The sequence below is a fragment of the Vicugna pacos genome, chromosome 4 (genome assembly GCF_048564905.1).
Source record: "Vicugna pacos chromosome 4, VicPac4, whole genome shotgun sequence".
NCBI lineage: Eukaryota > Metazoa > Chordata > Mammalia > Artiodactyla > Camelidae > Vicugna > Vicugna pacos.
The window spans coordinates 24,784,894-24,810,947 of NC_132990.1; the positions used below are offsets into that span (position 1 = coordinate 24,784,894).

At 40.1% G+C, this 26,054-nt stretch overlaps 1 protein-coding gene across 5 annotated transcripts in view; it reads left to right on the plus strand.

The window, feature by feature from the left end:
* The window catches only part of FREM1 (FRAS1 related extracellular matrix 1), a 175,955-nt gene that overhangs the window by 47,522 nt on the left and 102,379 nt on the right, over positions 1-26,054 (plus strand). For all 5 annotated transcript variants that reach the window (XM_072959410.1, XM_072959409.1, XM_072959411.1 and 2 more), the window contains exons 3-8: positions 4,698-4,792; positions 7,071-7,372; positions 8,717-8,913; positions 12,841-13,164; positions 16,344-16,452; positions 25,032-25,163. In XM_072959410.1, the coding sequence (XP_072815511.1) occupies positions 4,698-4,792; positions 7,071-7,372; positions 8,717-8,913; positions 12,841-13,164; positions 16,344-16,452; positions 25,032-25,163 (1,159 nt within the window). The remainder of the gene's footprint in view (positions 1-4,697; positions 4,793-7,070; positions 7,373-8,716; positions 8,914-12,840; positions 13,165-16,343; positions 16,453-25,031; positions 25,164-26,054) is intronic.

The window sequence follows — 26,054 nt, forward strand, 5'->3', positions numbered from 1 at the left end:
TTTCTAAGCAAGGTGAAACCTGTTTAAAAAAATTTTTTATTGGGGTATAATTGACATACAACATTAGTTTCAGGTGTACAAGGTAATGATTTGATATTGGTAAAACTTGTTTTTGAATGTTTTTGCGGACCGTGGATTACAACTTTGAAACCAACAGGAGTTACTCCAATTTATGTTAACACCCGTGGAGGAAGGCAGGTTCAAACTAATACGGACGGGTGGGTGGGTTTTTTTCTTTTATTACTAATGCACCACATTGACAAGTCTTTCCAATTTATCCTCTTTTGTTGAAAAGAACTCGTGCAAATCTTACCAGGCTGCTTGACCTTACAGAGCAACTAACCCTCCAGGAAAAGGCATAGTATAAGGAAATGGCACACCTCTCATTTTAGGTACATTGCCACTCTATGAGAAACTCAGAGGGGGGGCAGGAAACAGAGAGAGAGAGAGAGAGAAGGGAGAAAAGGAGAAAGAGAGGCAGAGAAAAGGAAAGCAAGGCCAGCCTTCCCAGGGTTGGAGTGGGCGTCTCATGTGTGGTGTGTTATGGTCAGTCTTTATGGGTCTATTCTTGTCCCAAATTATCTCGCCCATTGCCAGTCAGGGTGCCTTAGGATAAGATATATTAGGGTTTCAGAACATTTTCAGGACACGCTTGTGCCTGCAGAATAGCAGAAGTGAAGCATGGAGATATTTGTATCTATAAACATCACTGGGACATTCCCTGAAGTAAGAGAAGAGATATAGAAAAGAGATATGAAGATGGTTCACTTGAAATATTCCCTGTTCTTCAAAAATATCTGCATAATTTTTTTTCTTTAATCAAAACCTTGGAACTTTGTCATTTAAGGGTATTCTGTGCCCAGTCCTTTCATAGGGTGAAGAGTTAACCTCTAATTTGTTGGGTTTTAAAAAGTCTGTTTTCTTATATTTGCTTAAAATAGGAGTTTATCTCTACGAACAATAGAAAATTGCTTCAGCTTTTATTTGCTCCTACTGTGGTTAAACTTTCCTCTCCATGCGAACAATTTTGAGGATATTCAGTGCTGGATGTGGCTGCTGCTTCTGCAAAATGCATTTCTGTTTGCTGAACTATGAGCATTGATGTTCTTCCTCTCTCCTTTGGCTGAAGAGATGTATTCCATCATCTTATTCAGAAGTGGTACTAGATGTTGCAAAGATGGACTAGAGACTTGGATGGATGCTAGCTCACAGTGACATCTCTAGACATTCCATTTACCACATTACAGGTATAGTCCAGTTCTGAAGCACATCGGAGCTCTATAAGGCGCTTCTGTTGGGAGTATTCCTCATGTGACTGTGACTAAATGTCTCCCTCCAGGGTCCCATGAGATCTTCTATTGTTAGTCAATGAACTTCAGATGGGCATCTTAAAAAACTGTAGTGTGGGGTGACTGGGGGCTTATAGGTCAGTGGTAAGAGCATGTGCTCAGTGCACATAAGGTCCTGGGTTCAATCTCAGGGGAAAAACAAAAAAAATTTTTTTAAAATTAGTATGTGCCAATGACCCCCCAGGTCACACTTGTATTCCCATGTGTGTGGTAATCACAACGTCTCCCCACTTTCTCCCCACATAACTTGTCCTCCAAAGTGTGTTTGATTGGCACCTGTAAGTTCGGGAGAAACGACAGGCCCCAGAAAGCTCGTGTCTGGAGCCCAGACGCACTAAACGTGATGAGTGGGTGACTTGAATAAGCTCAGCAGCAGGCGGTGGGGACCTCACTACCGGCACTGGGCTCAAAAGCAAAACCTTGGATTTGTGGGGAGCAGCAGAATAGGACCCTAATCCTAGATGACTGGGGACCCTGATGACGCAGGGACCAGGCCTGTAAAGATGTATGTGGACACCTTACAAAGACTGATGAAGTGATCATTTGGTATCCCTTCCAATCAGCTTATTTTTAAAAAGTGTTCAACATTTATACAGGAGGGAGGCTGAATATTTTGTGAGGAAAGAAGGGAGGAAAACTTCCTCCTGGGAGCACCCTGGGGTAACCGATGGTCCGGCTGCATTAAGCTCTGGCCCTACGCTTGCAAAACCAAAGCCCTGTCATTCACCACCTTCTCCTTCCTTAGAAAGCAATTTGGAAAGGATGTACTGTTACTTAAGCCAGCCTCTGAGGGGTGTCCTCTCCCCATCCCAAATAGGCTCTGACTTCTAAACACTTACAGCTCTGTCTATGAGAGTAATTTAAATGTCGTCATCTTTCGTGATGTTTTAATGGTCCTCTCCACTTGGCAAGCTCTGAGGCACGAGAGCAGAAAAGGCGTCCACATGACTAGAACGAGGTAAAGCACTTGGTCACAAGGAGCCAAAAAGAGTGTGGAGGCAGGAAACAACCTGCCTGTCTGATAGGAGAGTCTGCCCCGCAAGGCGAAGGAGCAAGGCTCCAAATGTCCCCACAGGGCCCCCTAACGTGCTGTGGCTTATTCAAAGGTATCGTTCAGTGTATGCACGTCCAGAGGTAAATCTGACATCGCAAACAGATTTATATCATCTAAAGTAAATGCGTGATTTGTGTCTTCTAAAATTTATTCTGTGGAAAGGATTCCATTGAAATGTGGAATTTCATCACCTTTTTGTCAAATATCAGAACCTTGTACCATACAGAAGTCTGTATATCCAGAAAACTTTCTTAAACTGCCAGGTGATCTTCCTATTTTTTTTTATGAAGTTAATTTCAACAAAAATAAGATTCCTAAGTGAAAACTGCTTTTTTAGAATGTGGGCCTATTTTTTAACCCAGGCTGATACAGTCCTCCTGAGGGATTTTCTTCTTATGGAGTTTTTGAAATTAAGCATAGCCATGGAGACACACGATAGACAGACACACAGACACACACCCTAAACATTACCCTTTAATAGAGCTTACTAGGAAGTTGAACACACACACACACACACACACACAGACACACACACACCCTCTAAACACTACCCTTTAATAGAGCTTACTAGGAAGTTGAAAGCAGGCTCATGTGGGCCCATTCCTAGTAAGATGACTGTATTAACAACACCCTGCAGTGTAATGAACAGTTTCATGTGATTTGCCCAGAAAATGTTTTGTTTAACATCTGTTCAATTAGTGTCTCCATCTCATTACTGAAGTTTGTCTTCGGACCCACAGGTTCATTTTCTTATTGGATGTTTGGAAAGGGATTGCACTTGGCGCACCCCAGTACCTCTGTCTGCATAACCCTCCGGATACAGTCAGGGAGATAAGGGTCGACGGCAGTCTGTTTTCCTCATGTTTCAGGACAAGACTTCCTCACACACAGCACTTCTCACACTTGTCCCAAAGCAAGACATTTCCAGGGTGGAAAAGCATCCCAGTTTAGCACTGAGCTTGCTCTTTTGAATAGGAAATACAGCAGTAAGAAAAATCTCTCTCGTTTGAACCAGTTTACTGCCATTAAAGTGAGTAATGAGTTAGGAATGTGTGACAATTTAATTATAAGTTGTAATTGAAAAGCAGTTGAAGTGGAAAAAAACAAAGCTAGACAGTAATTAGAAAAGGATTTAGCTCTCCTTTGTTTTAGTTAGTAAATTTATGGGCGATTATGGTTGTCGCCTTTTATAAAAGGAAAACATGTTACGAAACATAAAACAGATGTTTCTTTTAACTAAGCAGATTGTCTCTTTATTACCGTGACTATCTGTCAATGATATGGGGAAGGTCTTTATCTCCTTTCTTGTTGTCAATTAGAAAGGGGAACCAAAGATGTCTGTGGGAAAAGAAGATCAATTTATACTAGTCAGAAAGTCTTCTCAGAGACGTTTATGATGTCTGTAAATGTTTGAGGCTATAACGAGGTACTGGCTAAATACTGTGAACTCAACAGTGATGATATGTGAATACCTCAGGGGTATTTCTTAGAACTCTTCCAAGTCAGATTGGGCAGAATGAGAGTCATGGTGTGGTTGGAAGGAAAAATTCTTCTAAAAATTGTGGCTCCCAGAATACAGCAGTTAGCAATTTCCTTAAGAGTTCTGAGTGAGGTGGTACAGGTAATCATACTTTTGTCTGAATAGAGAAAATTGCCTTGAGACTGCTATTTGTCTCATCAGTCATTTTTGCTATTACACAACTAAAAAAAGCAGGTTTTTTTTTGCAAATAAATAAGAAACAACTGTGGATATGTTTGGCTCTGATCCACCACAAGAGTGTCCATAGTAAGTGGCTCATCTTTGAATATAAAAACACCATTTGGAGAAGAAAACAATAAAAGGAGAAGAAAAAAATACATAGAGCTAATACAGCATGTTTGCGTGTGGGGAAATGCGTGTCTTTTCCTGCATACACGCAGGTAGACCTCTTTAATCCAATTGCTATGAACCCCTGAAGGTGTGGGGAAATAACATTTTGAAAGATGGAACCTTATTTTAAATGCACTATACATTGTAAAAAGGTAATGATTTAAAGATAATCACTGCTTAATTTACCTGTTTGATCTGCTTGGATTTTCATAATTTAGATCCTCACAGAACAAGACACAACTATATAAACAAGATGGTGACAGGTATGGGGGTGGGTGGAGTTGGTGGTGGTTAAAACACACACACACACACACACACACTGCTAACAGATCATAATTTCTCCAGCCAGTACACTACTGCTGGAAAAATTTTGAAGTGTACCAGTTTTCTCACATATATGTATCCATTTCTTCATGTGAACTAGGTCTTTGACTGCCATTTCCTTCCTAATGAAGTAAAGTATACTCACAACGGTTGCCCAATTCTTGATGAAGACACAGTGAAGCTTAGACTTTACAGGTAAGCAGCACAGAAGCATTGCTCATTCTTTGCCAAATAACCATTCTGTGTAGTCCTTTTCCTTTGGATAGGTAATACCATGACGAGAGTTACTAGATTTCAAATAAGTAAGTAATTAGCAGTAGAAACTAGAGACCTGAGTGGGTGAGGCAAGACTTGTAGCAACCTTTCAGTTCCTTGTATTTATATCATCTTCCTTGAGGCTTTTCTATGGTAAATTATTAACTCTATCCTGTTTCCTCCTGGAGTTCTTATATACGTATCTCTGTTGACCCAACCTCTGACTTATGATAAAAAAATGGAAATTACAACTACACATTCTTAATGAAAATCAGGAGGAAAGTATGTTCCAAAAGTGAATGAAATTCTTCTTTTTGATTATCAACTGCTTAGTTATAAGAAGTTCAAGATCTTCTATTTTTAAGCATATTAAGTTTTAAAAAGTTTTAAATATTGTGTTACAGAGAAAACAAAGTAACCACATGACCCAGCAGTTTCATTCCTAGATATATACATGAGAGAAATAAAAATACATATTTACACAAAAAGTTGTACACAAATGTTCATGGCAGCAATATTCATAATAGCCAAAAAGAGGACACAATCTGATGAATTCACCACCAAGTGTGGTATATCTATGCAATAGAATATTACTCAGCTGTAAAAAGGAATAAAGCAGTGACACATGCTACAACGTGGATGAACGTTGAAAGCATTAGGCCAAGTGAAATTAGCAAGTCACAAAAGGGCAAATATTGTATGATTTCATTCATGTGAGATGTCCAGAAAAGGCAAATGGGTAAAGACAGAAAATAAATTAGTGGTTGCCAGCAGTTAGAGGAGGGGTGAATGGGGAGTAACTGCTAATGGGTGTGGATTTTGGGGGGCAGGGATGATAGAAATGATCTGGAATTAGAGAATCATGATGATTACATAACCTTGTAAATATACTAGGAACCACTGAATTGTAAACTTTAAAAAGATGAGTTTTAGAGTATGTGAATTATATCGAAATAAAAAGTTAATTTAAAATTAAGCTCATGGTTATGATATTGCTTACTTCATAGACGCAACTGAGAATTCAGTGTAAGTAGAATAGTCCTTATATGGTTTTTCACTTGGGTTGTGTTGCTTTTATGGGTATTTGGCTAAAATACCTCAGCATGAACTTCCCATAAGCACTAGGCTAATAGTAGTGTAGAATTGTGTAGCAGACAGTGAACTATCCTATAAACACTTACGATCACCTACTATAGATCAGTCCCATGCTGGGCATAGGAAACACAAAGATAAGGATATATAGACTCTTGGTGCTCATAGTCTGATTCAAAAGATGGGTAGATAATTGTGATGCAGAACCACAAATGTGGAAAGACAGGCATGAACCACATGCTCACTTACAAAATGGGATGGTGCCAAAGGATTCCCTAGGAAGTGATGCAGTCAGCATACATATGGGCATTTGATCATCCTACTACTTTAAAGTTAAAAAATAAATTAGTTTCAGAAACCTTGCCTGGAAGGATTGAAAAGCTGGTGAGTTCTGGCTGTTCCCACTTCTTCCTGGAGTTTATAAAGGGAGGAACACACAGGGCAGAGTTAGAGGACCTGTCAGTCTTCTGGGTCTCGAAGATTTCAAATAGATTATTCAGAGGAGCTGGAGGCAGAAAATCAGGGAGCATGCTTATTCCCGTCTTCCTTCATCTCCAGCCCCTTTGGCAAGCTGCTTGACATCTCTATGCCTCGGTTTCCTCATCTGTAAAATGGGATGAACTTCGCCCATCATAGATCCCTGTGATAATTAAATGAGATACTCTTTGTAAAGAGTTTACCACCTGCCTGGGCCATAATGAAAGCACATCCGTATGAGTGACACATAGTTAGGAGCTGCATTATTGATGCATGCCTCACCCCTTCACTCCTGAATTAAAAATCAATCCATAAATTACACATGCTGGATACTGTTAAATTCCGCACATGCTCAAGGTGAGACTCTGGGCTCGCAGCAGTCATTAAATACTAGAATTGATGATATATTTGAGCTGAGGTGTTGGAAAAGGGTCATTGGAGAGGGAACTGAGAGAGAAAGATGTTGACACCCAGATAAGGTGAAGGGAAAAGAACAGAGAGGTTGGGAGTAGAGGATAAAATAGGATCCAAACTCTACATAATAGACAGGCTTTGTGAAAGCCCGTCTTTAAATTTCAAGCCGCGTAAGGACACGTATCGCAAGTACCCGAGGACCCACACTATCACCTTTGCTCTGTTCCCTCCACAGATTTACTGAGACAGACACCTTCGTGGAAACCTTTACCCTGCAGGTTTATCTCCTGGAACCAGACTGTAACATCATCCATATGAGTGACAGTGCCCTGGAGGTGTCTGAATTCTATGGCCTGTCCCGAGCCATTGATAAGAACCTGCTCAGATTCAATTATGACAGGATGGCTAGCCTGGAGTGTACAGTCAGCCTGGACCCTGTGGGCACTCGGCTGCCAGCCCACGGCCAGGTGGTTCTGGTGGAGCCTCAGCCGGAAGAACCTCGTGGAGATCAGCCACACAGTTTTTTCCCCGAGTCTCGTAGGATATCTTTTAATACTTAACTGGATGTTACTAAAACTGACAGATCTGTAAATGGTCCTCTCTTCCATGACAGAGTTTTACTTGTCATTTATAGCTGGTCGAAAAAGTGTAAGTCAGTGCTTAAGAGTGGAGACTTCGGAATCAGAAAAACTTGGGCTTGAAAATGGCCTCTGCTATTTATCTCCCGTGTGGTTTTAGGCGAGTTACTTAATCTGTCTAAGCCTTTGTAAAATGGACAAGGATAGTGGCGGTTCCATAGGGTTATGTAAGGATGGGAGTACGTGAGACCACATGCACACAAAGTGCGCACGTAACACAGTGCCTGGCCCTTAGCGGGTGCTTGATATATGGCAGCTGTTATTGTTAATAGTAGGTAGCACTGGCAGTGGCAGCAAGGGTAGTTGGTGAATTGAGTAAATATTATTTATGAGCAGGTTGGAGGTACAGCTTGTGGGTAGCAGCCGTGGTTCAGATCAGGAAGAGTGGATGGATAATACTCCTTCTGTTATTCATTTAATCACTACATTTTGGGCACTTCTTCTATGCATACCAAGAAATACAAGGAAAAATCACAGTCATAGTAACACCTTGAATTTGGACTGCAGTTTATAGCTGAAGACACACTTGCACATCAGCCATCTCATTGTCTTCATCTCAGTCTTTGCAACCTTCTGGGTAAGACATAGAATACCCACCTTGTACCTCAGGGAAATGTGGGAAAGGCCACTAGAAAGATGAGTGGCCTGTGAGCTTCACATGCTGTGCAAGAGTGAAAAGTGCAGTCGGGCAGAGACATGAAGACTGTACTGGCGGGATGATTAGTTTTCAGGGGAAGAGGGCAGGTTGATTCAGATGGTCAGTGAATATTTCAAGAAGGGTTTAGTAAAAGGGTTAAGTGGACCTGGGAAGGTATTCAGGATTCCAGTGTGTGACAAGCACAATGGAGAGTGAATTTCAGTGGGCAGAATATTTTAGCAGAGACTGTGTGATGGTGCCATGGAATCGGACTCTATAAAGGAAGACCAGGGCCAGACTGTGGAAGGCTACAGTGAGCCTCTATCAGAGATGCTCAAGCACCAGAAAATTCATCTGTTTTTTTTCTCTCAGTAACTTCTGGTGGACAAGGAACTGATGGGACAAATGGCTGACTATTCTTTTTAGTAAATAAAATGACAGGTTTTCAGAGTGATGACAACCCATGCAGTGAATGACTGGAAGTTACACATGAGTATTCTCAGGGCGGTGGGAAGGCATAGGTGTCCGTGGGAGGGAGGATTGGTTTTCAAATTTTACAATCACTGTGTATGAGTGATGATTTTAATTCATTGCTGTTCATTCTAGAGCTGGGAGCAGAACTGAAGTGTCCAGGGGGCAGGTGTACCCTGGGCCTGAAGACAGTAGGAAGTCTCACGGTGAGCTGCGAGGAGTTCCTACGGATGGGGCTTCGATATCAACATCTGAATCCCCCTTCTCCCGACATTGATTATATCTCCATCCGACTGGACCTCACAGACAGCAGGAGTAAAACTGTGTACAAGGTAGAGTTCGCGGGGTTATGTGTCTGTGTCCCCAGCTGATCCACAGCAAGAGAACTAGTTCATGGGCTGTGCATGCGCCTTCCATACCGACGAGAGTTCCTGTGCAGTTGTGGGAGGAACAGCCCGTGACTGATGGGAAATGCAGGCTTATTCTGTCAGTAAGTACTCCAAGCAGTAGCCTTCACCTATAATATCGGGATATAACTTCCCATTCTAGCTCTACCATCACTAAAGCATCTTAGAAAGGACCAGGGTTACATGCTAACCTTCTCCCTTTCCCCTCAATATTCTTCAGCCTGTCACTTCTTTTGTCAACCTTCTCTTGATATTCCACCTACTCCTTTTTTATTAGAACCTCTTTTCATCTGTTAGAGGGGATCCACACACCCACTCTGCAAGGCCACGGGAAACTGGGAGAGAGGGAGACCTCAGTCCCGCTTTGATGATTTTAGCAGACTATGTCATTTTCACCCTTCCAGACTCTGAGATGGAGGAGTGAGTCGTCAAGGTCACCTCCGTCTTTCAATCTCTTTTAACTTTTCCTGCCCTTTCTTCCTCTTGATCTCTTCATTTTGAGGCTAGCTCTTTTGTTCCTAAGATTTGCCTACCTATTCTTGTGCCAGCACCGTATTATTCTAAATATAAATGGTCTAAAATAGATGAATATTTTACAGGTGAGTTCTTCTTCATCGCTTCTCTTTAAAATTTTCTTATCCATTCTCACCTATTCTTAGGTCCAGATAAATAAGTCATTTATGTTAGTTTAAAAAAAGCCCTAAAGTATTTTTATCAGGATTGGATTAGAATCATAAATTATTTTGGGAAGAACTGGAGTATTGGAATATTTACCATACTGAGTCTTCTCATCCAGGCAAAAGTTATCTCTTCTTGAAGGCAAAAATTTTCTTTGCTATATTTCTGTAAAGTTTGCAGTTTTCTTCATGTAAGTTTCACATGCTTACTAAGTCCAGTCCTAGGCTGGACTGATTGGTCAGTTGTTTTTTGAAATTATTATATATAGTCTTCTTTTCCTCCATTATATCTTCTCATTGGTTACTAATGATTAATAGGAAAGCTATTTTATGGCCTAATTTTCTTTTGCTGGCTTCTTTCTCGAATTTAATTATTCTAAAAGTTTTCAATTCTTTGGGCTTTTTGAGACTGTAACTACATCTTTCACTAATGATAATAATGTTCCCTTTCTTTTTCAGTAATTATTTCTCATTTTTTTCCTGCTCTATTTCCCATTGGTTTGGCTAGGATAATATTAAACATTGTGATGCTTATAAGAATCATTGTCTTGTATATTTCATCACTGTTAACTGCACACACTGTCCTTTTTAATGCTTCTTGCCTTGAATTCTCTCTTTAAAATTCATATGGTTATATCTGTAAGCCTTACATGGTAACTTTGGATCATCCTTTTACTTTTAATATTTGTATATAATTTTAAGTGCCTGTTCTTATATAAGGCATGTATAATTAGGTATTTAATTTCAGAATATTTGTCTTGATCAAGGGAATATAAGCTATATTTTTGTGATAATGGTTATGTGGGGTTTTTTCTATCATCTTGTTTTCTGCTGTCTTGCTAATTAAAAAAATTGTCTTGCAATATAGGTTATATTTTCTTTGCTTATTGGAAAACTCTTTATCCCACTTTAAAATTCTGTTCTAAATTAAAAAAATTCTTTAACCTATTTTTAAATATTAAAAGTAAAAAAAATGAAGCAAGATCTCTTCCTTCCTATATACTACTGTGAGAATTGATACCATTTATCCTTTCTCAGGGCACCTGCCCACCCCAGGCTTGGTTTATATAATCTGCCACTTCAGTTCTAGCATATGGTTGTTATACCTTATTATTACTTACATCATCTTTTATTTCAGGAAAGCTCTTTTGACATTTGTATCCGTGCTGTTAATATATTGAAAATAGCACTCATTTAGGCTTAACTCTAGTTTTGATTGGTCTTATTATAAAGCATCAGTCTTTTTATACTGTGATTTCCTCGTCCTTAAGTTTTTAAATTGTAAATCTTCAAACGTTTTTCAGTGGCACGTGAAGAATAGCTACGCTACACTCTGGGCTCTCTCAGCAAACCACGCATTTGCCTTTATAAACCATGCAAGGAGGAGGGGAGGGTTGTTGTCTTCTGTTTCTCTCTTGCACTCTTCTTCTGAGCATAGCTGGCTGGCTTCTGAACTTCCAGGCTGGGGGCAGTGGTCTTGGAGGAAAGCTGGAGAGAGGTCTTTTCTGACCAAGAACTGATGGAATATAACTTCCTGCTCTCCAAATCTGGCAGATTTCAAGCTGCTTGTTAGTTTCTGGGGCAAGTTCATGGTTCCTCTGGAGACCACCCCCCTACTGGGGAGCCCTCTCATCTTGGAAGAATGCGTTTCTAGCCTGATTGGTCAGTTGCAATTCTTCCTGGAGCTCCTAGGATATGAAGTCTACCTCCAGCTTCTTGCTGCTAGGATTCTTTGGCTTCTCACAGATGCACCCTAGAGGTCAGGGTCCAGGATGACCCCAGACCAACCCTCTGTCCCATGTGCTCCCTATCTGAGAACACTCGTATATTCCTTCCTGCCACAAACAAGGACTCTGGACTGATCCCAGCACAGATATTATTATTCTCCTGCCTCTGCCCACTTAGCTTCCTCAGGTGTGAGCCCAGCATCAGCCCTCTGTGTGCTCTACCTGTAAAGGACACACTGTAAGGCTGGTGGGAGGGAGACTTCTCTCCTGACACCTGGGACAAGGGATGCAGCATTGCCCCACCCTTCCTCCTCATAGAGGTGTGTGGTGTTGCGGTCCAGGGGTTATTCAGCACAACACAGCACTTTTCTCTCCAAATAAATCTCTTTCTCTTAACCTCTCGCAACTCTTATATCCTTATAGTGGGGAGAGGGTTCTGGAGTCTGGAACTGGTTCCAGACAACTTCCTTTGTAAATCTGCCTATTGTGTCTGTCTCACGTTTACTTTGAAATCTGTTAACCCTTTTATTGGAACTTTAGTTGAGATTGAGCCAGGAAGAATTCCATTTTCGATATTCTGTTACATACAGATTGCAACTCCTAGTTCAGTTCCAGTGTTCAGCAGTACTGAACTAATGTGACCCTGATCATTAAGCCTGGTTCTTTCAACAGTGGAACCATCAAATTCTGTGAAAGCCAGTCTCTCCTATGAGGATTCTTCCTGCCTCTAGCACTTGTTGAGACCTCAGATCCCATGCTGCAAGAAATTTATAATTTCAGTTACCTACTCCTCACTTGGAGACCCAGGGTCTTAACTAACTAGACGACTGAGCAGCCATCCTGTAGTTGCCTAAGTACTGAATGATAGTGACATTTTCCTTCATCCTGCCATCATCACCTTTGAAACCACATGACAGGAAGTGGATGGCGGTGTGGCCGGAGGAGATTGGTGGTGTGTGCCAGACACTGATAGTGCTTTACTTTGGCTACCTCGTTTAATCTGCAGTCAACACTTAAGGGTCTGGCACTCTCATTTTACAGATGGGGGAAATCAAGATTTAGAAGTTAAATCACTTGTCTAAAGTCACATAAATCATAAGCGTTGGACACAGAGTCAAAGTATAGTTTCTTCTCATGCAAAAGTGGGTCCCCCTTCTCAGCAAATCACCCATTTGTCTTTAGACAAATTAGAGTCACCAGGGAGCTTTAAAAATACCAGTTTTGTGGTCCCCTCCATAGGAAAATTAAATTAGAACTTCTGGAAATGGAGCTTGGACATCAGTAGGTGATAAAAACTCTCCAAATGATTCTAACGTGCAGCCTGGTTTCAGGCCACTGCTGGATGCCACTCTAGGCTGTGACTTTGTGTTAAATATCATACCATTAACCCGTATGTTATGGTTTCATTTTTATTGTTTCCCCTTCATCTTTTCTTTCTTCTTTAAAAGTCAGAGAGCGCGTGGTTGCCCGTCTATATCAGAGCTGGCATTCCTAATCAGAGTCCGAGGGCGGCATTCATGGCCATGTTTATTCTGGAAGTGGATCAGTTCATCCTGACCTCTTTGACTACGTCAGTTCTGGACTGTGAGGAGGACGAGACCCCCAAACCCTTGCTGGTGTTCAACATTACGAAAGCCCCGCTCCAGGGCTATGTGACTCACCTGTGGGATCACACCAGACCAGTGTCCTCATTCACCTGGAAAGATCTAAGTGACATGCAGATCGCCTATCAGCCACCAAACAGCAGCCATTCTGAGAGGAGACATTATGAGGTAAGAGGAAGAGAGACAAAGCTGCTCGTCTAGTTGGTATTCCGAGTTATTGACAAGGCCACTTCCCTTAGCCTTCACCTTAGCCTGCACATTGATTACCTCGGAAGAGAATCGATCACTGTAAATCAGGATGCAAACCCAAGTGCCCAGAGGAGCCAGGAAGGTGATGCAAATCAGCAAAGCCTCCTGGAAGGAGATGGTGAGGAACTGAAGAAGGAGCTGGCAGTTTAGGACGCAGCTGCAACTCAGCTCCAGCAACGGCTGCATGTGCGAATGCTGATGCATCCAGCATTGCTATAGCTTTTGTTAGTCAAGAAAAGTTGGAAGTCTATCATTTTTTTTGGTAAAAATGTTTCAATTTTTATAATTCAAATGAATGTATATGAAAAACAGAAACAGACACACAGAGCTAGAAAACAAACTTGTGGTTACCAAAGCGGATAAGGATGGAAGGTTGGGGAGGTGGACAAATTAGGGGTATGCAATTAAAGATACAAACTACTATGTATGAAGTAGATAAGCAACAAGGATATACTGTATAATCATAGTTACTTTCTTGTAATAACTTATGTTGGAGGGAGAAGGTATAGCTTCTGGGTCCAATGCCCAGACCTCCATTAACAAACAAATAAATAAATAAACCTAATTACTCCCCCCGAATTTTTTTAAAAAAAATAACTAATGATGGAGTATAGACTGCGAAAATACTGAATCATTATGCTCTATATCTGAAACTTATATAATGTTGTGAATCAGCCTTCCGTCAATTTTTAAAAGTTTCCATTTTAAAATATAGAAGACATATTAAAATTTTAAAACATATTGTGCCAGCTACGAAATATTTCTGAGGGCCACATTTGGCCCCAGGTTCATCAGTTGGAGAACTCCAGTGCCCTGACAGCCTTCCTGCATTACATAGACCACTGAAGTGAGAAATGACTTTGTTTTTAATTCTTTCATTAATAAATTATTTTATATTACCTTTCTGTTTGTGAGAGATTTTTTACTTGGATTCTTAATTGAAAAGTTTTTTTGATACATATATTTTTATTGAAGTATAGTCAGTTTACAATGTGTCAGTTTCTGGTGTACAGCATAATGGTTCAGTCACACATGAACATACATACATTCGTTTTCGTATTCTTTTTCACCGTAAGTTACTACGAGATATTTAATATAGTTCCCTGTGCTATATGATATAAGCTTGTTGTTTATTGGATTTTATGAGAAGCCTCCTGTATTTCAAAGTGAGAGGCACTGTGCCAGAGTTCAGTAGGTGTTCTGTGCAATTAAGTGGGTCTGTAGATGTAATTCCTGGTGTATTTGTGGGAGAGAGCTAGCTGTGAGTCTCTGTTCTACCATCGTGGCACCTCCTTCCTGGATTCTTAATTTTTAATTAATAGTGCTAACCCAGGATAGGAGATTCCACAATGTCATCTAATTTCACTATCAAACACTTTCTGTCAGGAAAGTCCTCTGTCTAATCTAAATTCCCCCTGCTGCTGTTTCAGCCTCTCTCCTCTTGTTTTGTATCCAATGGGAATAGAGAACAGCTGGTTACAGACAACCCTTCACAAACTTATAAACCTACCAGCAAGTTGCTTCAAACAGGGTGGAAAATTTAAATGAGGAGATTGGTACAGACTTGAGTGCAGGTTTATTGAGGAAAATGAGTGTCCCTGGGGTTACCAGATTGCTCTCCATCTAGTTTAGGCATTTTCAGCATTTAGCCTCAAGGGTAGACAAGAGACTTCAGTATGTAAGTGCCAGGCTTCACCCTTTGCTTCTATTTTCTTCACTTCATAATAGACAAGGGCAGCTGTTGTTTTCTTCCTGCCCTCACCTCTCATTCCTTCCATATGATGAAGTAATTTCTCATTAGTTCTCCTGTGTTACCTCAAGCTTACAAATGAAGCACGGCTGCTCTGGCTGCTTCGTGTGTGTACTTCCTGGCATTGTACGATGCAATCATAAAGCGGAACCTGTCCAAATGTGTGACTTTTGTTTGTTTTGTTAGAAGATAACTTCCAATTTTCCCAGTGGAGATTATGCACTGTTCAGATTACGGAGGCTGGGAGCTGCCTGGGGTGGGCCTTCAGAGAACAGAGCAGTGGCCAGAGCTCCTGAAGCTAGCTGATCCTTTCCTGGTTCTGTGAGACCAAGGCAGTCCATTCTCTTAAGCATGAAAATTCACATTCACTTCATTAGGCACTACATTTATTTTAGAAGAAAGTTCCTTCATGAGAACATAATACATTGTTTCATACCGCTCAGCCTCGTAAGCACTCCCCTTACCCCTCCAGCACGGTGTCCCCCACCTCAGCGTGGTTTCATTCTTCATCTGTTTCTTGGCACCCTTGGATCTGTTTCCTTTGTTATGTGCCATTTGCTGATATAGTGCTCTCTGCTTTATCTCTGTCCTCTCCAACAGACCACACATTCTTCAAAAGTAGGCAGCGTGCCTTCCGTTTTTGAATTATACCTCATCCTCCCCTGTCAGCACCTGGAGTAGTACATATGTAGCACATAATAAGGCTCAAAACGTACAGCCCTACTTACCAGTTATGGATTTCATGAGAGTAAATAAAATCTAGGTATTTAATAATATGTCTAGTGGGATGGGTGCCTTTAGATCAGGATCTCTTAAAAGCAGCACCGTTGGCATTTTGTACTTGATAATTCATTGTTGTAGGGGCTGTCCTGGTCATGGTAGGATGTTAACAGCATCCCTGGCCCCTGTCCACTAGATGCCAGTTGCACCCCCATACACATACCCATTTCTGAGACCAAAAGGTCTCCAGACATTCCCAGATGTCCCCCATGAAATCACCCCCAGTGGAGAATCCCTGCTGTAGACACTATACCTTTGAGAGAGGCTTGAGTGGTCTGATGCAGGACTGACGCAGTCTCCTGAACAGATGGAGGGACATGTCTCCAGCATATTTGCTTATTTCAAGTTAAGAAATTCTTTTATGGAGAGGAAAATGTAAAAACACCGATGAACTAAGGAATAAGATCTAGTGCCTGAAAAAGTGAGATCTCATTGTCAAAAATGAGATCAGACAGCAGCAGAAAACTGGATTCATTTTGCCTCCATCTGTAGTGTATACCCCAGAAAGAATGGTATTTTAGGCTGTAAATTGTCACTGTGTGGTTCTTATGCAACTGTTCATTTACAGGTGGAGCTGGAGGTATATGACTTCTTCTTCGAAAAGAGCACACCTTTTTCCACCCTCATCTCCATCAGAAGGGCAGATACAAATGCCCCGCGGGTGTCCTGGAACACAGGTGAAGTGCGATAACAGGAGTCAAACAATATAGCCCTGAAGGGAAGACAGGAAAGTGTATGGGTCAGGAAAAAAAGGTAGTTTTATTTCCATTTCACACATGAGGCAACTGAAACCCAGACAGGTTAAGGGCATCAGATATTTGCGGGGGCAGGGGGTGGGGTGGGTTCTTGTTTTGTTTTTCCTATGATCAGGGTGAGAAATTTAAATCCGGAATTTCTATATCCTGAAACCAAGTTCTTTCCTCTGTAGGAGTTAAGCCAAAAGACCCTTTTCCACTGACTGAGGCAAAAAAGTGACTATTTGTGATATTGAGCACATCTGGATTGAGAGAGAAAAGGTCTCCAACTCAAATTGTTCAGAAGAATTAAAGGAAGGCATAGTCTGTAATCCACTGTCTTATTTTTAAGTTAGGTTGCATAGAAATGAAGAGTTTAAGCTGCTTCATTTGTTTTTTATATTTTTATTTTTTATTGAAGTATAGTTGACATATAATTTTACATTAGTTTCAGGTGTACCACATAGTAATTAAACATTTTTATATATTATACTCCATTTAAAGTTATTATAAAGTATTGTCTATATTCCCTGTGCTGTACAATGTATCTTTGTTGCTTATTTATTTTATACATAGTAGTTTATACCTCTCAATCCCCTACCCCATCTTCCTCTCCCCCCTCCCCACTGGTAACCATTAGTTTGTTCTCTATATCTGTGAGTTTGTTTCTGTTTTTCAGTATTCTTTGTTTTATATTTTAGACTCCACATATAAGTGCTAACATAGAGTATTTGTCTCTCTCTTTCTGATTTATTTCACTAAACACAATACGCTCCAGGTCCATCCACGTCATTGGAGGTGGTAGAATCTCATTCTTTTTTATGGCTGAGTAATATTCCGCTGTATATATAAATCACATCTTCTTTATCCATTTGTCTGTTAATTGACACTTGGGTTGCTTTCATATCTTGGCTGTTATAAATAATACTGCTATGAATATTGGGACGCATATATCATTTCAAAATAGTGTTTTTGTTTTTTTAGGTATATACCCAGGAGTGTAATTGCTGGGTCATATAGTAGTTTTATTTTTAGTTTTTTGAGAAACTTCCATACTGTTGTTCACAATGGCTGCACCAATTTTACATTCCCACCAATAGTGTCGGAGGTTTCCCTTTTCTCCGTATCCATGCCAACACTTATTATTCGTGTTCTTTCTGATGATAGCATTCAGACAGGTGCAAGGTAGTATCTCATTGTGGCTTTAACTTGCATTTCTCTGATGATTAGTGATGTTGAGCCTCTTTTCACGTGCCTGTTGGCCATCTGTATGTCTTCTTTGGAAAGTGTCTCTTCAGGTCTTCTGCCCATTTTTAAATGGATTGTTTCTTTTTTTGTTGTTGAGTCATGCGAGGTACTTACATATTTGCATATTCAGTAAGTTGTTTTTTCATTTTGTCAGTGATTTCCTTTGTTGTGCAAAAATTTTTTTAAGTTTCATTAGGTCCCATCTGTTTATATTTGCTTTTGTTTCTTTTGCCTTAGGAGACAGATCCAAAAAAATACTGCCACAATTTCTGTCGGAGTGTTCCACCTATGTTTCCTTCTAAGAATGTTATGATTTCTGATCTACATTTAGGTCTTGAATCCATTTTGAGGTTTTTTTTAAATATGGTGTTAGAAAATGTTCTAATTTCATTGTTTTACATGGAGCTGTCCAGTTTTCCCAGCACCGCTTGTTGAAGAGATTGTCTTTCCTCCATTGTATGTTTTTGCCCCTTTGTCATGTATTAATTGACCATATGTGCATGGGTCTATTTCTGGGCTTTCGATTCTGTTCCATTGATCTATGTGTCTGTTTTTGTGCCAGTACCAGACTGTTTTGATTATTGTTAGCCTCGCCTGGTTTTGATATCAGAGTAATGGTGACCGCACAGAATTAATTTGGGAGTGTTCTCTCCTTTTCACTTTCTTGACACAGTTTGAAAAGGATAGTTCTTTGCTTTTTTATACGTTTGGTAGAATTCTACAGTGAGCAGTCAATCCTAGACATTTGTTTGTTGGCAGTTTTTAAAAAATTACTAATTCAGTTTCACTACTAGTGATTGGTCTCTTCAGATTGTCTGTTTCTTCCTGATGCAGTCTTTGAAGAGTTTCTGTTTCTAGAAATTTATTCGTTTCTTTTAGGTTGTCCAATTTGTTGGCATGTAACTATTAATAGTATTCTCTTATGATTTTTTATATCTGTGATATCAGTTGTTATTTCTCCTCTTTAATTTCTTATTTAAGTCCTCTCTATTTTTCTTCATAAACCTGAATAAAAGCCTATCAATTCTGTTTATCATTTCAAAAAACCAGCTTTCGATTTCATTCATCTTGATTTTTTTTGTCCCTATTTTATTCATTTCCTCTGTAGTCTTTATCATTTTCTTCTTTCTTCTGACTTTGAGCTTTGTTTGTTCTTCTCTTTCTAATTCTGTTCAGTTGTGGGTTAGGCTGTGGGTTGTTTTTTTTTTTTTGAGATTTTTCTTGTTTCTTGAGGTAAGCATATATTTTCCCTCTTAAAACTGCTTCTACTGCGTTCCATAGATTTTGAGAAGTTATGTTTTTATTTTCATTTGTCTTGAAGTATTTTCTAATTTTGTGTTTATTTCTCCATTAGCCCAGTGGTTTTTAAGTAGCGTCCTGTTTAGTCTCCATGTATTTGTGTTTTTCCCATTTTTTCTTCCTGCAATTAACTTCTAGTCATACTTGGTTGGAAAAAAATGTGTGATATAGTATCTATCCTCTGAAATTTTCTGAAACTTGTTTTGTAGCATACCATGTGATCTGTCCTGGAAAATGTTCCATGTACACTTGAAAATAATGTGTATTCTGCTGTTTTTTGATGAAATGTCCTGTAGATATTTATTAAGTGCCATTAGTCTAATGTGCCATTTGAGACTTGTTTCCATATTGATTTCCATCTGGATGATCTGTCCATTGATGTAAGTGGGGTATGAATTCCCGTACTATTATTGTATCATTTGTCAATTTCTTTCTTAATTTTGTTTGATAATATTTGCTTTATATATTTAGGTGATCCAGTGTTAGGTATTACCAAATGTTATGTCCCCTTCTGTTGATCCCTTTATCATTATATAATGCCCTTCTTTGTCTTTTTTTATAGATTTTGTTTTAAAGTCTGTTTTGTCTGATATGGGTATGCCTGCCCCCGCTTTCTTGTCATTTTCTTTTGCATGAAATATCTTTTTCCATCCCTTCATTTTTAATCTGTGGGTGTATTTAGCATTAAAGTGAACATCTTAATCTTGTAAGCAACACATGGCTGGATCTTGTTTTTTTATCCAATCTGTCACCTTACTATGACTTTTGATGGAAGCACTTAGCCTATTGGCATTTAAAGTGATTATTGATAGATATGTACTTATTATCATTTTAGTTACTTGTTTTCTTATTGTTTTTGTTGTTTCTTTCTGTTCTTTTAGTCTGTTCTCTTGTGGTTTGATGGTTTTCTTTAGCGGTAGGCTGTGTTCCTTTCTCTCTAGTTTTTATGTATCTATTGTAGGTTTTTGATTTGTGGTTCCCTAGGTGTTAGTGTATGTTGATCTCTAACTATTTCTACTTGTTTTTAACTGGTAGTCATTTAAGTTCAAACACATTCTAAATGACCTACATTTTCTCTCCTCCCCCACATTTTGTGTTTTTGATGTGAAGATGGTTTTATCTCTTCATTTACATTCCTTAAGTGATTATTGTAGTTATAGTTGATTTTGCATTTTTCGTCTCTTAATCTTTGTACCAGCTTATTTCAGTGGTTGATCCTCAGTCTTTACTATATATTTGCCTTTACTAGTGGGATTTTTCCTTTTGTATAGATTCTTACTTCTTGTTGTAGCCTTTTCTTTTCCACTTAGAGAAGACCCTATAACATTGCTTTTATGATTGATTTAGTACTGCTAAACTAAAAGTACTCTTTTAGTTTTTGCTTGTCTAAGATATTCTTTCTCTCTCCTTCAGTTGTGAATGATAATTTTGCTGGGTAGAATAACCTAAGTCATAGGTTTTCCCTTTCAGCACTTATATTTAATCATTCCATTGCCTTTTGGTCTGCAGAGTTGCTGCAGAAAAATCCATTGATAACCTAATGGGAGGTACCTTGTATGTGACTGTTCTTCTCTTGCTACCTTTAGAATTCTTTATCTTTAACTTTTACCGTTTTAATTATGATATGTCTTGGTGTGGTTTTCTTTGGGTTCATCTTGTCTGGGGCCTTCTGTGCTGCCTGTTTCCTACTTCAGATTCAAGAAGTTTTCAGCCATAATTTCATTAAATACATTTTGGACCCCTTTCTTTCTGTGTTCTCCTTCCCCTGTAATGTGACTGTTAGTATGCTTGATGCTTTTCCAAAGGTTGCTTAAACTGTACTCATTTTTTAAATTTGTTTTTCTTTTTGCTGTCCTGATTGAATGTTTTCCATTATTCTATCTTCCAGATCACTTATGTATTCATCTGTATCACTTAGCCTAGTGTTAATTATTTCTAGTGTTTTTCATTTCAGTTTTGTATTTAGTTCTGACTGCTTCTCTCCCACCCCATTTTTCTAGTTCATCTATTTTTTTCCCTAGTTCAGGTAGCATTATTATTAATGCTTTGAACTCTTTTTCTGGTGGATAGTTTACCTGTTTCATTAGTTGGTTTTCCAGGTTTTTTCTTCTTTTGTTTGAAATAAAATCCTCTGTCTTCTCATTTTGTCTCTGTGAAATTAGGTGAAAGTTCCCTGTCTTGGTCTTGAAATGTGTGTCCTTGTGTGGGAGCATCCCCTATACAGTCTACATGTTCCGCATGGCTTTCGTGGGAGAGCTGATTCACATGAACACAGGTCATGTCTTTCCTCAGAATGTGTGGCAACTGTCAACTTCTAGGGGTTGGGGCTGGAGATGGAGGAGCTAGAGCCAGAGCCAGCTGTGAGCAGGGGATTCCCCTCTGCCCAGTGGTCAATACTACTGTGTCAGGGGCAGTGGCATGTCCCAAGGTATTGGAGCAGAAGCCGTGGGGTTCAGGCCCAAGCCAGCTCCATCCTCCACAACTATGCAGTCTCCTCAGCTGTGGCAGTCCTCGTTGCAGTGGGGATTTGCATCTCAGAGTCAGAGTGGCTGGAAAGGGCATCTAGTGTGGGTGGGGGCAAGTTCTGGGGGGTGATCCTGCCACTAGTCAGAGCTCCAGACTGCTCCTAACCTGCTGCCCCTGTGCACACTGGTAATGGCTGCCCTTGCCCCATACAGGTGCCGTGCGGGGTCTGAACCAGCTGCATCTAAAACTGTGCTTCCTCCTTGGCTGCAGCAGTGTTCGCCCTAGTGTGGAGCTGCACGGAAGAGAAAGAGGAGCTAAGAAAGAGTGCTTGGCTCAGGCTGGGGCACATGCTGAGGCAGTTGTGGGAAACTGGCCAGAGTCTTGGGCACTTTCAGTCTGCTTTCTCTGTGTTGTTTTGAGAGTAAGGAAAAATGTATGTGCTCTTCATGAGCAGAGTCTAAAGGTCTTTCAGCCCTCTTGCCAGTCCCACTGGTTTTCAAACCAGCTCAGGGGACATGTCCTCCCACTGTTGGATCCCAGGGCAGGGGCATCCAGTATGTGGTTCAAACCACCCACTCCCCAGGGATGATCTCCACTTTCTTAATCCCACTCCTCTGCTGTGTCTTCTCCTAGAAGTGCAGGTCCCAACATGATTATTTCTCTTCCCTTCCTATCCAACTCCATGTGGATCTTTCTTACAACCTTGGTTGCATAAGGGTCTTTCTGTCAGTCTCCAGTCCATTTCTAGTGAGCATTGCTCCTCATGTAAATGTATTTTTGATGTGTTCATGGGACAGGGAGGTGCAGGTGCAGTGAGCTCTGTATCCTCCTGTTCTACCATCTTGAGCTCCTCCTGCTTTATTTCTTTTAAAAGGAGGCTTTGTACTGCCTCTCATTTCTCAGTAGACTTATAATGCACTATATTAGGTCAGGTGTAAATGTAGAATGTTAATGAAGACTTTTTCCTTTCCTACTAATACCATCAATAGCATTCAAAACATAAGCAGTGTTGGTAGGTTCAGTTAACACAGAAAATATCTGTGTCTGATTTAAATCCTCAGGTGGCAGCTTAAACAAATCACCTCTTATGCTTGTGTGTTTGTATGTGTGTGTGCTTGCAGATGGGTAACACACCACATGTATGTGTTTGTATATATGTGGGTTTCAGTAGAGATGGACAAAATCAGTTGAGCAGCCTTGATTGATAATCTGCTTCTCTGTCCTATTCTACCCCTGTTTGAGGGATAACAAGAGAAAAGAAGGAATTGATAATCTAAAGTTTAGTCATAATCACATGTTAATTAGATTATTTCTTGAGCATAGAGACTTAATAACATGTGTATGTGTCACCTTTGAAACCTAGGCTTGTTAGAAGAGCTCCAAATCTGCCTTTGGCGGCACTGGACCTCAGAATCCTTTTTAAAATAGAATTTTATTTATTATGAACTTAATATAAGTTCATCATTGGAAACTTGGAAAGCACAATAAATAGAATAAATAGTAATGCATAGTAAAATAAGTAAATAAAAAATGGATGAATAAAAATCATTCATTACTCCACCGTGAAAACATAACCACCATTAAGATCTTACCGTGTAAATTTCTGGGGTTATTGCTTGCTCTTCTCCCGCACCCCACGATGCCTTGTCCTGTACTCTGCTCTGCACTCTTGGCTTCAGAACCCATACTACCAGCCACAGAGACTCTTTATATGTGCTTGTCCTCCCTCCCTCCTTCCTTCCCTGCCTCCCTTCCTTCTACCCATTCTCAATTCTTCTCTGTCTCCCTCCCTTCCCCCTTCTTCCTCCCTCCCTTTCTCTTTTCTTTCCTTTTTCTTTCCTCTCCTCCCTCCTTTTCTCTCCCTCTGTCCGTTTCCTTTTCTTTTCTTTTCTTTTCTTTTCTTTTCTTTCTTTCTTTCTTTCTTTCTTTCTTTCTTTCTTTCTTTCTTTCTTTCTTTCTTTCTTTCTTTCTTTCTTTCTTCCTTCCTTCCTTCCTTCCTTCCTTCCTTCCTTCCTTCCTTCCTTCCTTTCCTTCCTTTCCTTCCTTCCCTCCTTCCTTCCTTCCTTCTCTCTCTCTTTCTTTCTCTTTCTCTCTTTCTCTCTCTCCCTTCCTTCCTTCCTTCCTTCCATCTATCAATATACTGTACATCTCAGATTACATGCACTAACTCTGTACTGCAAACAAGAGTAAGGGTGACAAATTAAAAGGTGGTGTGACTGAGCCGGTCATAGCTTTACCAGAAAATGAAGCTGATTGCTCAGTAGGGCTGATGTCTCCAGAAGGAGGTGGAACCACTCTGTGAGGGAAGAGTCAGGGATGGAGTTGGGAAAGGGTGCACAATCTGCCTGTCAGCTCCTTCCATCTCTTGTCTCACGTTGGTCAGTTTGCCTCATTGGATGTTAACTTCCCACATGCCCAGGTTGTGTTACCTGACTCTTCTCAGCAGCCACTGCACAAACTCCTTGAGTCCCATGGTGTGGGACCTGGCCATGGTCACAAGGAAGGTCACACCACAACCTGGTCTTCACCCGTGCGGGCACTTGAGGGCAGCAGTATCAGACAATGAGCCAATGGTGGCAGCCCGAGCTTTACAACTGTGTGGGAACTGTGGGTACCCCCTTGGGACTGCCTCAGCTGAAAAGTAGGCAAATGGTCAATGTTAGGAGGCAGGGAAAACTGAGCACACTAGAGAGGAAGCATTAAAAGTGGGTCCTCCACTGCACTGTCTTTAAATTTTATCAGTTTGTTTCTTTAAAAGGCTTCGCTCCTTTTCGAGAGTCTCTGCAACCTGCTGACTCCCAGCTCTGCTGGGTAATGGGAATGGCTGGTGATGCTACAGCTCTCTGGCTCTGCCTGGAGTGTTCAGGCTGGAATCTGTGTTCCTGCTCTGGGTAGCATTCGCTCTCTCTCCCCAGAGTCTCTCCAGCATGCTGGGTCCAAGGAGAAGTTTTATCTTTAATTTCTCTAGTTACAAAGGTCCCTTCTTATTAGGGTCTAGATTGAAATACAGCCCCTATTACAGAGTGTCAGACACTTCCTGCCTAACACCATTAAACAGTCCCCTAGCTCAGTAGCTCTGTATTTGTATCTTTAGCCACTTTAATTTTCTGTCCTGTGGGATACTTACGCTCTTATAATTTATAAGTAAAAGCACTTCTGGCTCTTTTGCCCACTTAAAATATATGAATGCTGCCTTTGAAAAACTCCTTGTGGACATTTCTGAACTGGAGGCCACTGTGAATGTAACATCTGTTATTTCCTCCTACTATTTATTTTTGGCATCATCTTACCTCTAAACGATATATCATAAGGAACCAGTTGTCAGACGGAGGTTAGTAGTACTAATAGTAAAAATATTACTCAAAAGCTAAATTCTAGTTTCTTAAGAAACTTTTGAAGATACAATTTTTAGCTAGTTTTGTGAGTGAAAATTCATTCATCTTGTGTTAAAGTGGGTATGTTGGCATATCATAGAACTTCCCAGGACACTTTTCTGCTTTCTCTTGCAGGTCTGAATCTCCTGGAGGGACAGTCTCGGGCCATCACCTGGGAGCAGTTTCAGATTGTCGACAATGATGGCATTAATGACGTCCAGCTGGTTACTGTGGGTGGCCTGCACCACGGGCAGCTTACCCTAAGAGGTGGAGGATCAGCTTTCTAACCTAGAGAAGAACCCAAGAAGTATTTTCTCCAAAAGCAAATCATACTTAACAGGATGTATATATAGCATCTCTTGTGCTCCATTTCTAAATGAATTATCATATTCTTAAAATCTGGAAATCTGGGAGCCATTGGCCTTTGTATTTGGATGCTCAAATCAATGGATGTCCATTTACGAGTGGTATTTTGTACTTGAGTCATCATTTAAATCTCAGTTTTTCTTCCTGGAGCCACATAGGGCTCCTTCTAAATATACTCCTTAACTGATTATCTGATCCCAGTTCAAAGATAAATCATAGCCTTTTCATTTCTCTGCTTCAGAGAAATGTACTGAAAAATACAAAACTTACATTTTTTTAAAAAAGAACTCTTTAGTAATAATTATGCTATTGTGTTATTAGTAGCAGCTACCATAGTTTAAAAGAAATGAATTTATAGTTTTAATTATAATTGTAAGGATGATAGTCAATAAGGTAATGGTCCTAATAAACATATCCATACTTAATGATAATATAGTCCATTCCTTGTAGTGAGCTCAGAGGATTTAATTCAATTATCCTCTTAGTTTGCCTAACTATAAAGTAGTAAGAGACCTCTTATTTATCATTATTTGTGATTAGGGAATTCCGAAATCAAAAATAAAATGATAAATTCTCTTACCTAATCCCAGGACAGTGGGAGTTTAGCTTAAGCCGGATGGATCAGTTAGGATGGGTGTTCAGCTGCGTGTAAGGAAAACCCAACTACAGCAGCTTAAAAATTCAAGAGTTATTTTCTGCTTATGACAAGTTGCCTAGAGGTAGGTATTCTGTATCCATGATACCAGTGATTCTTTTCTGCTCTGCTGTTGGTCACAGGATGGTACCTACACC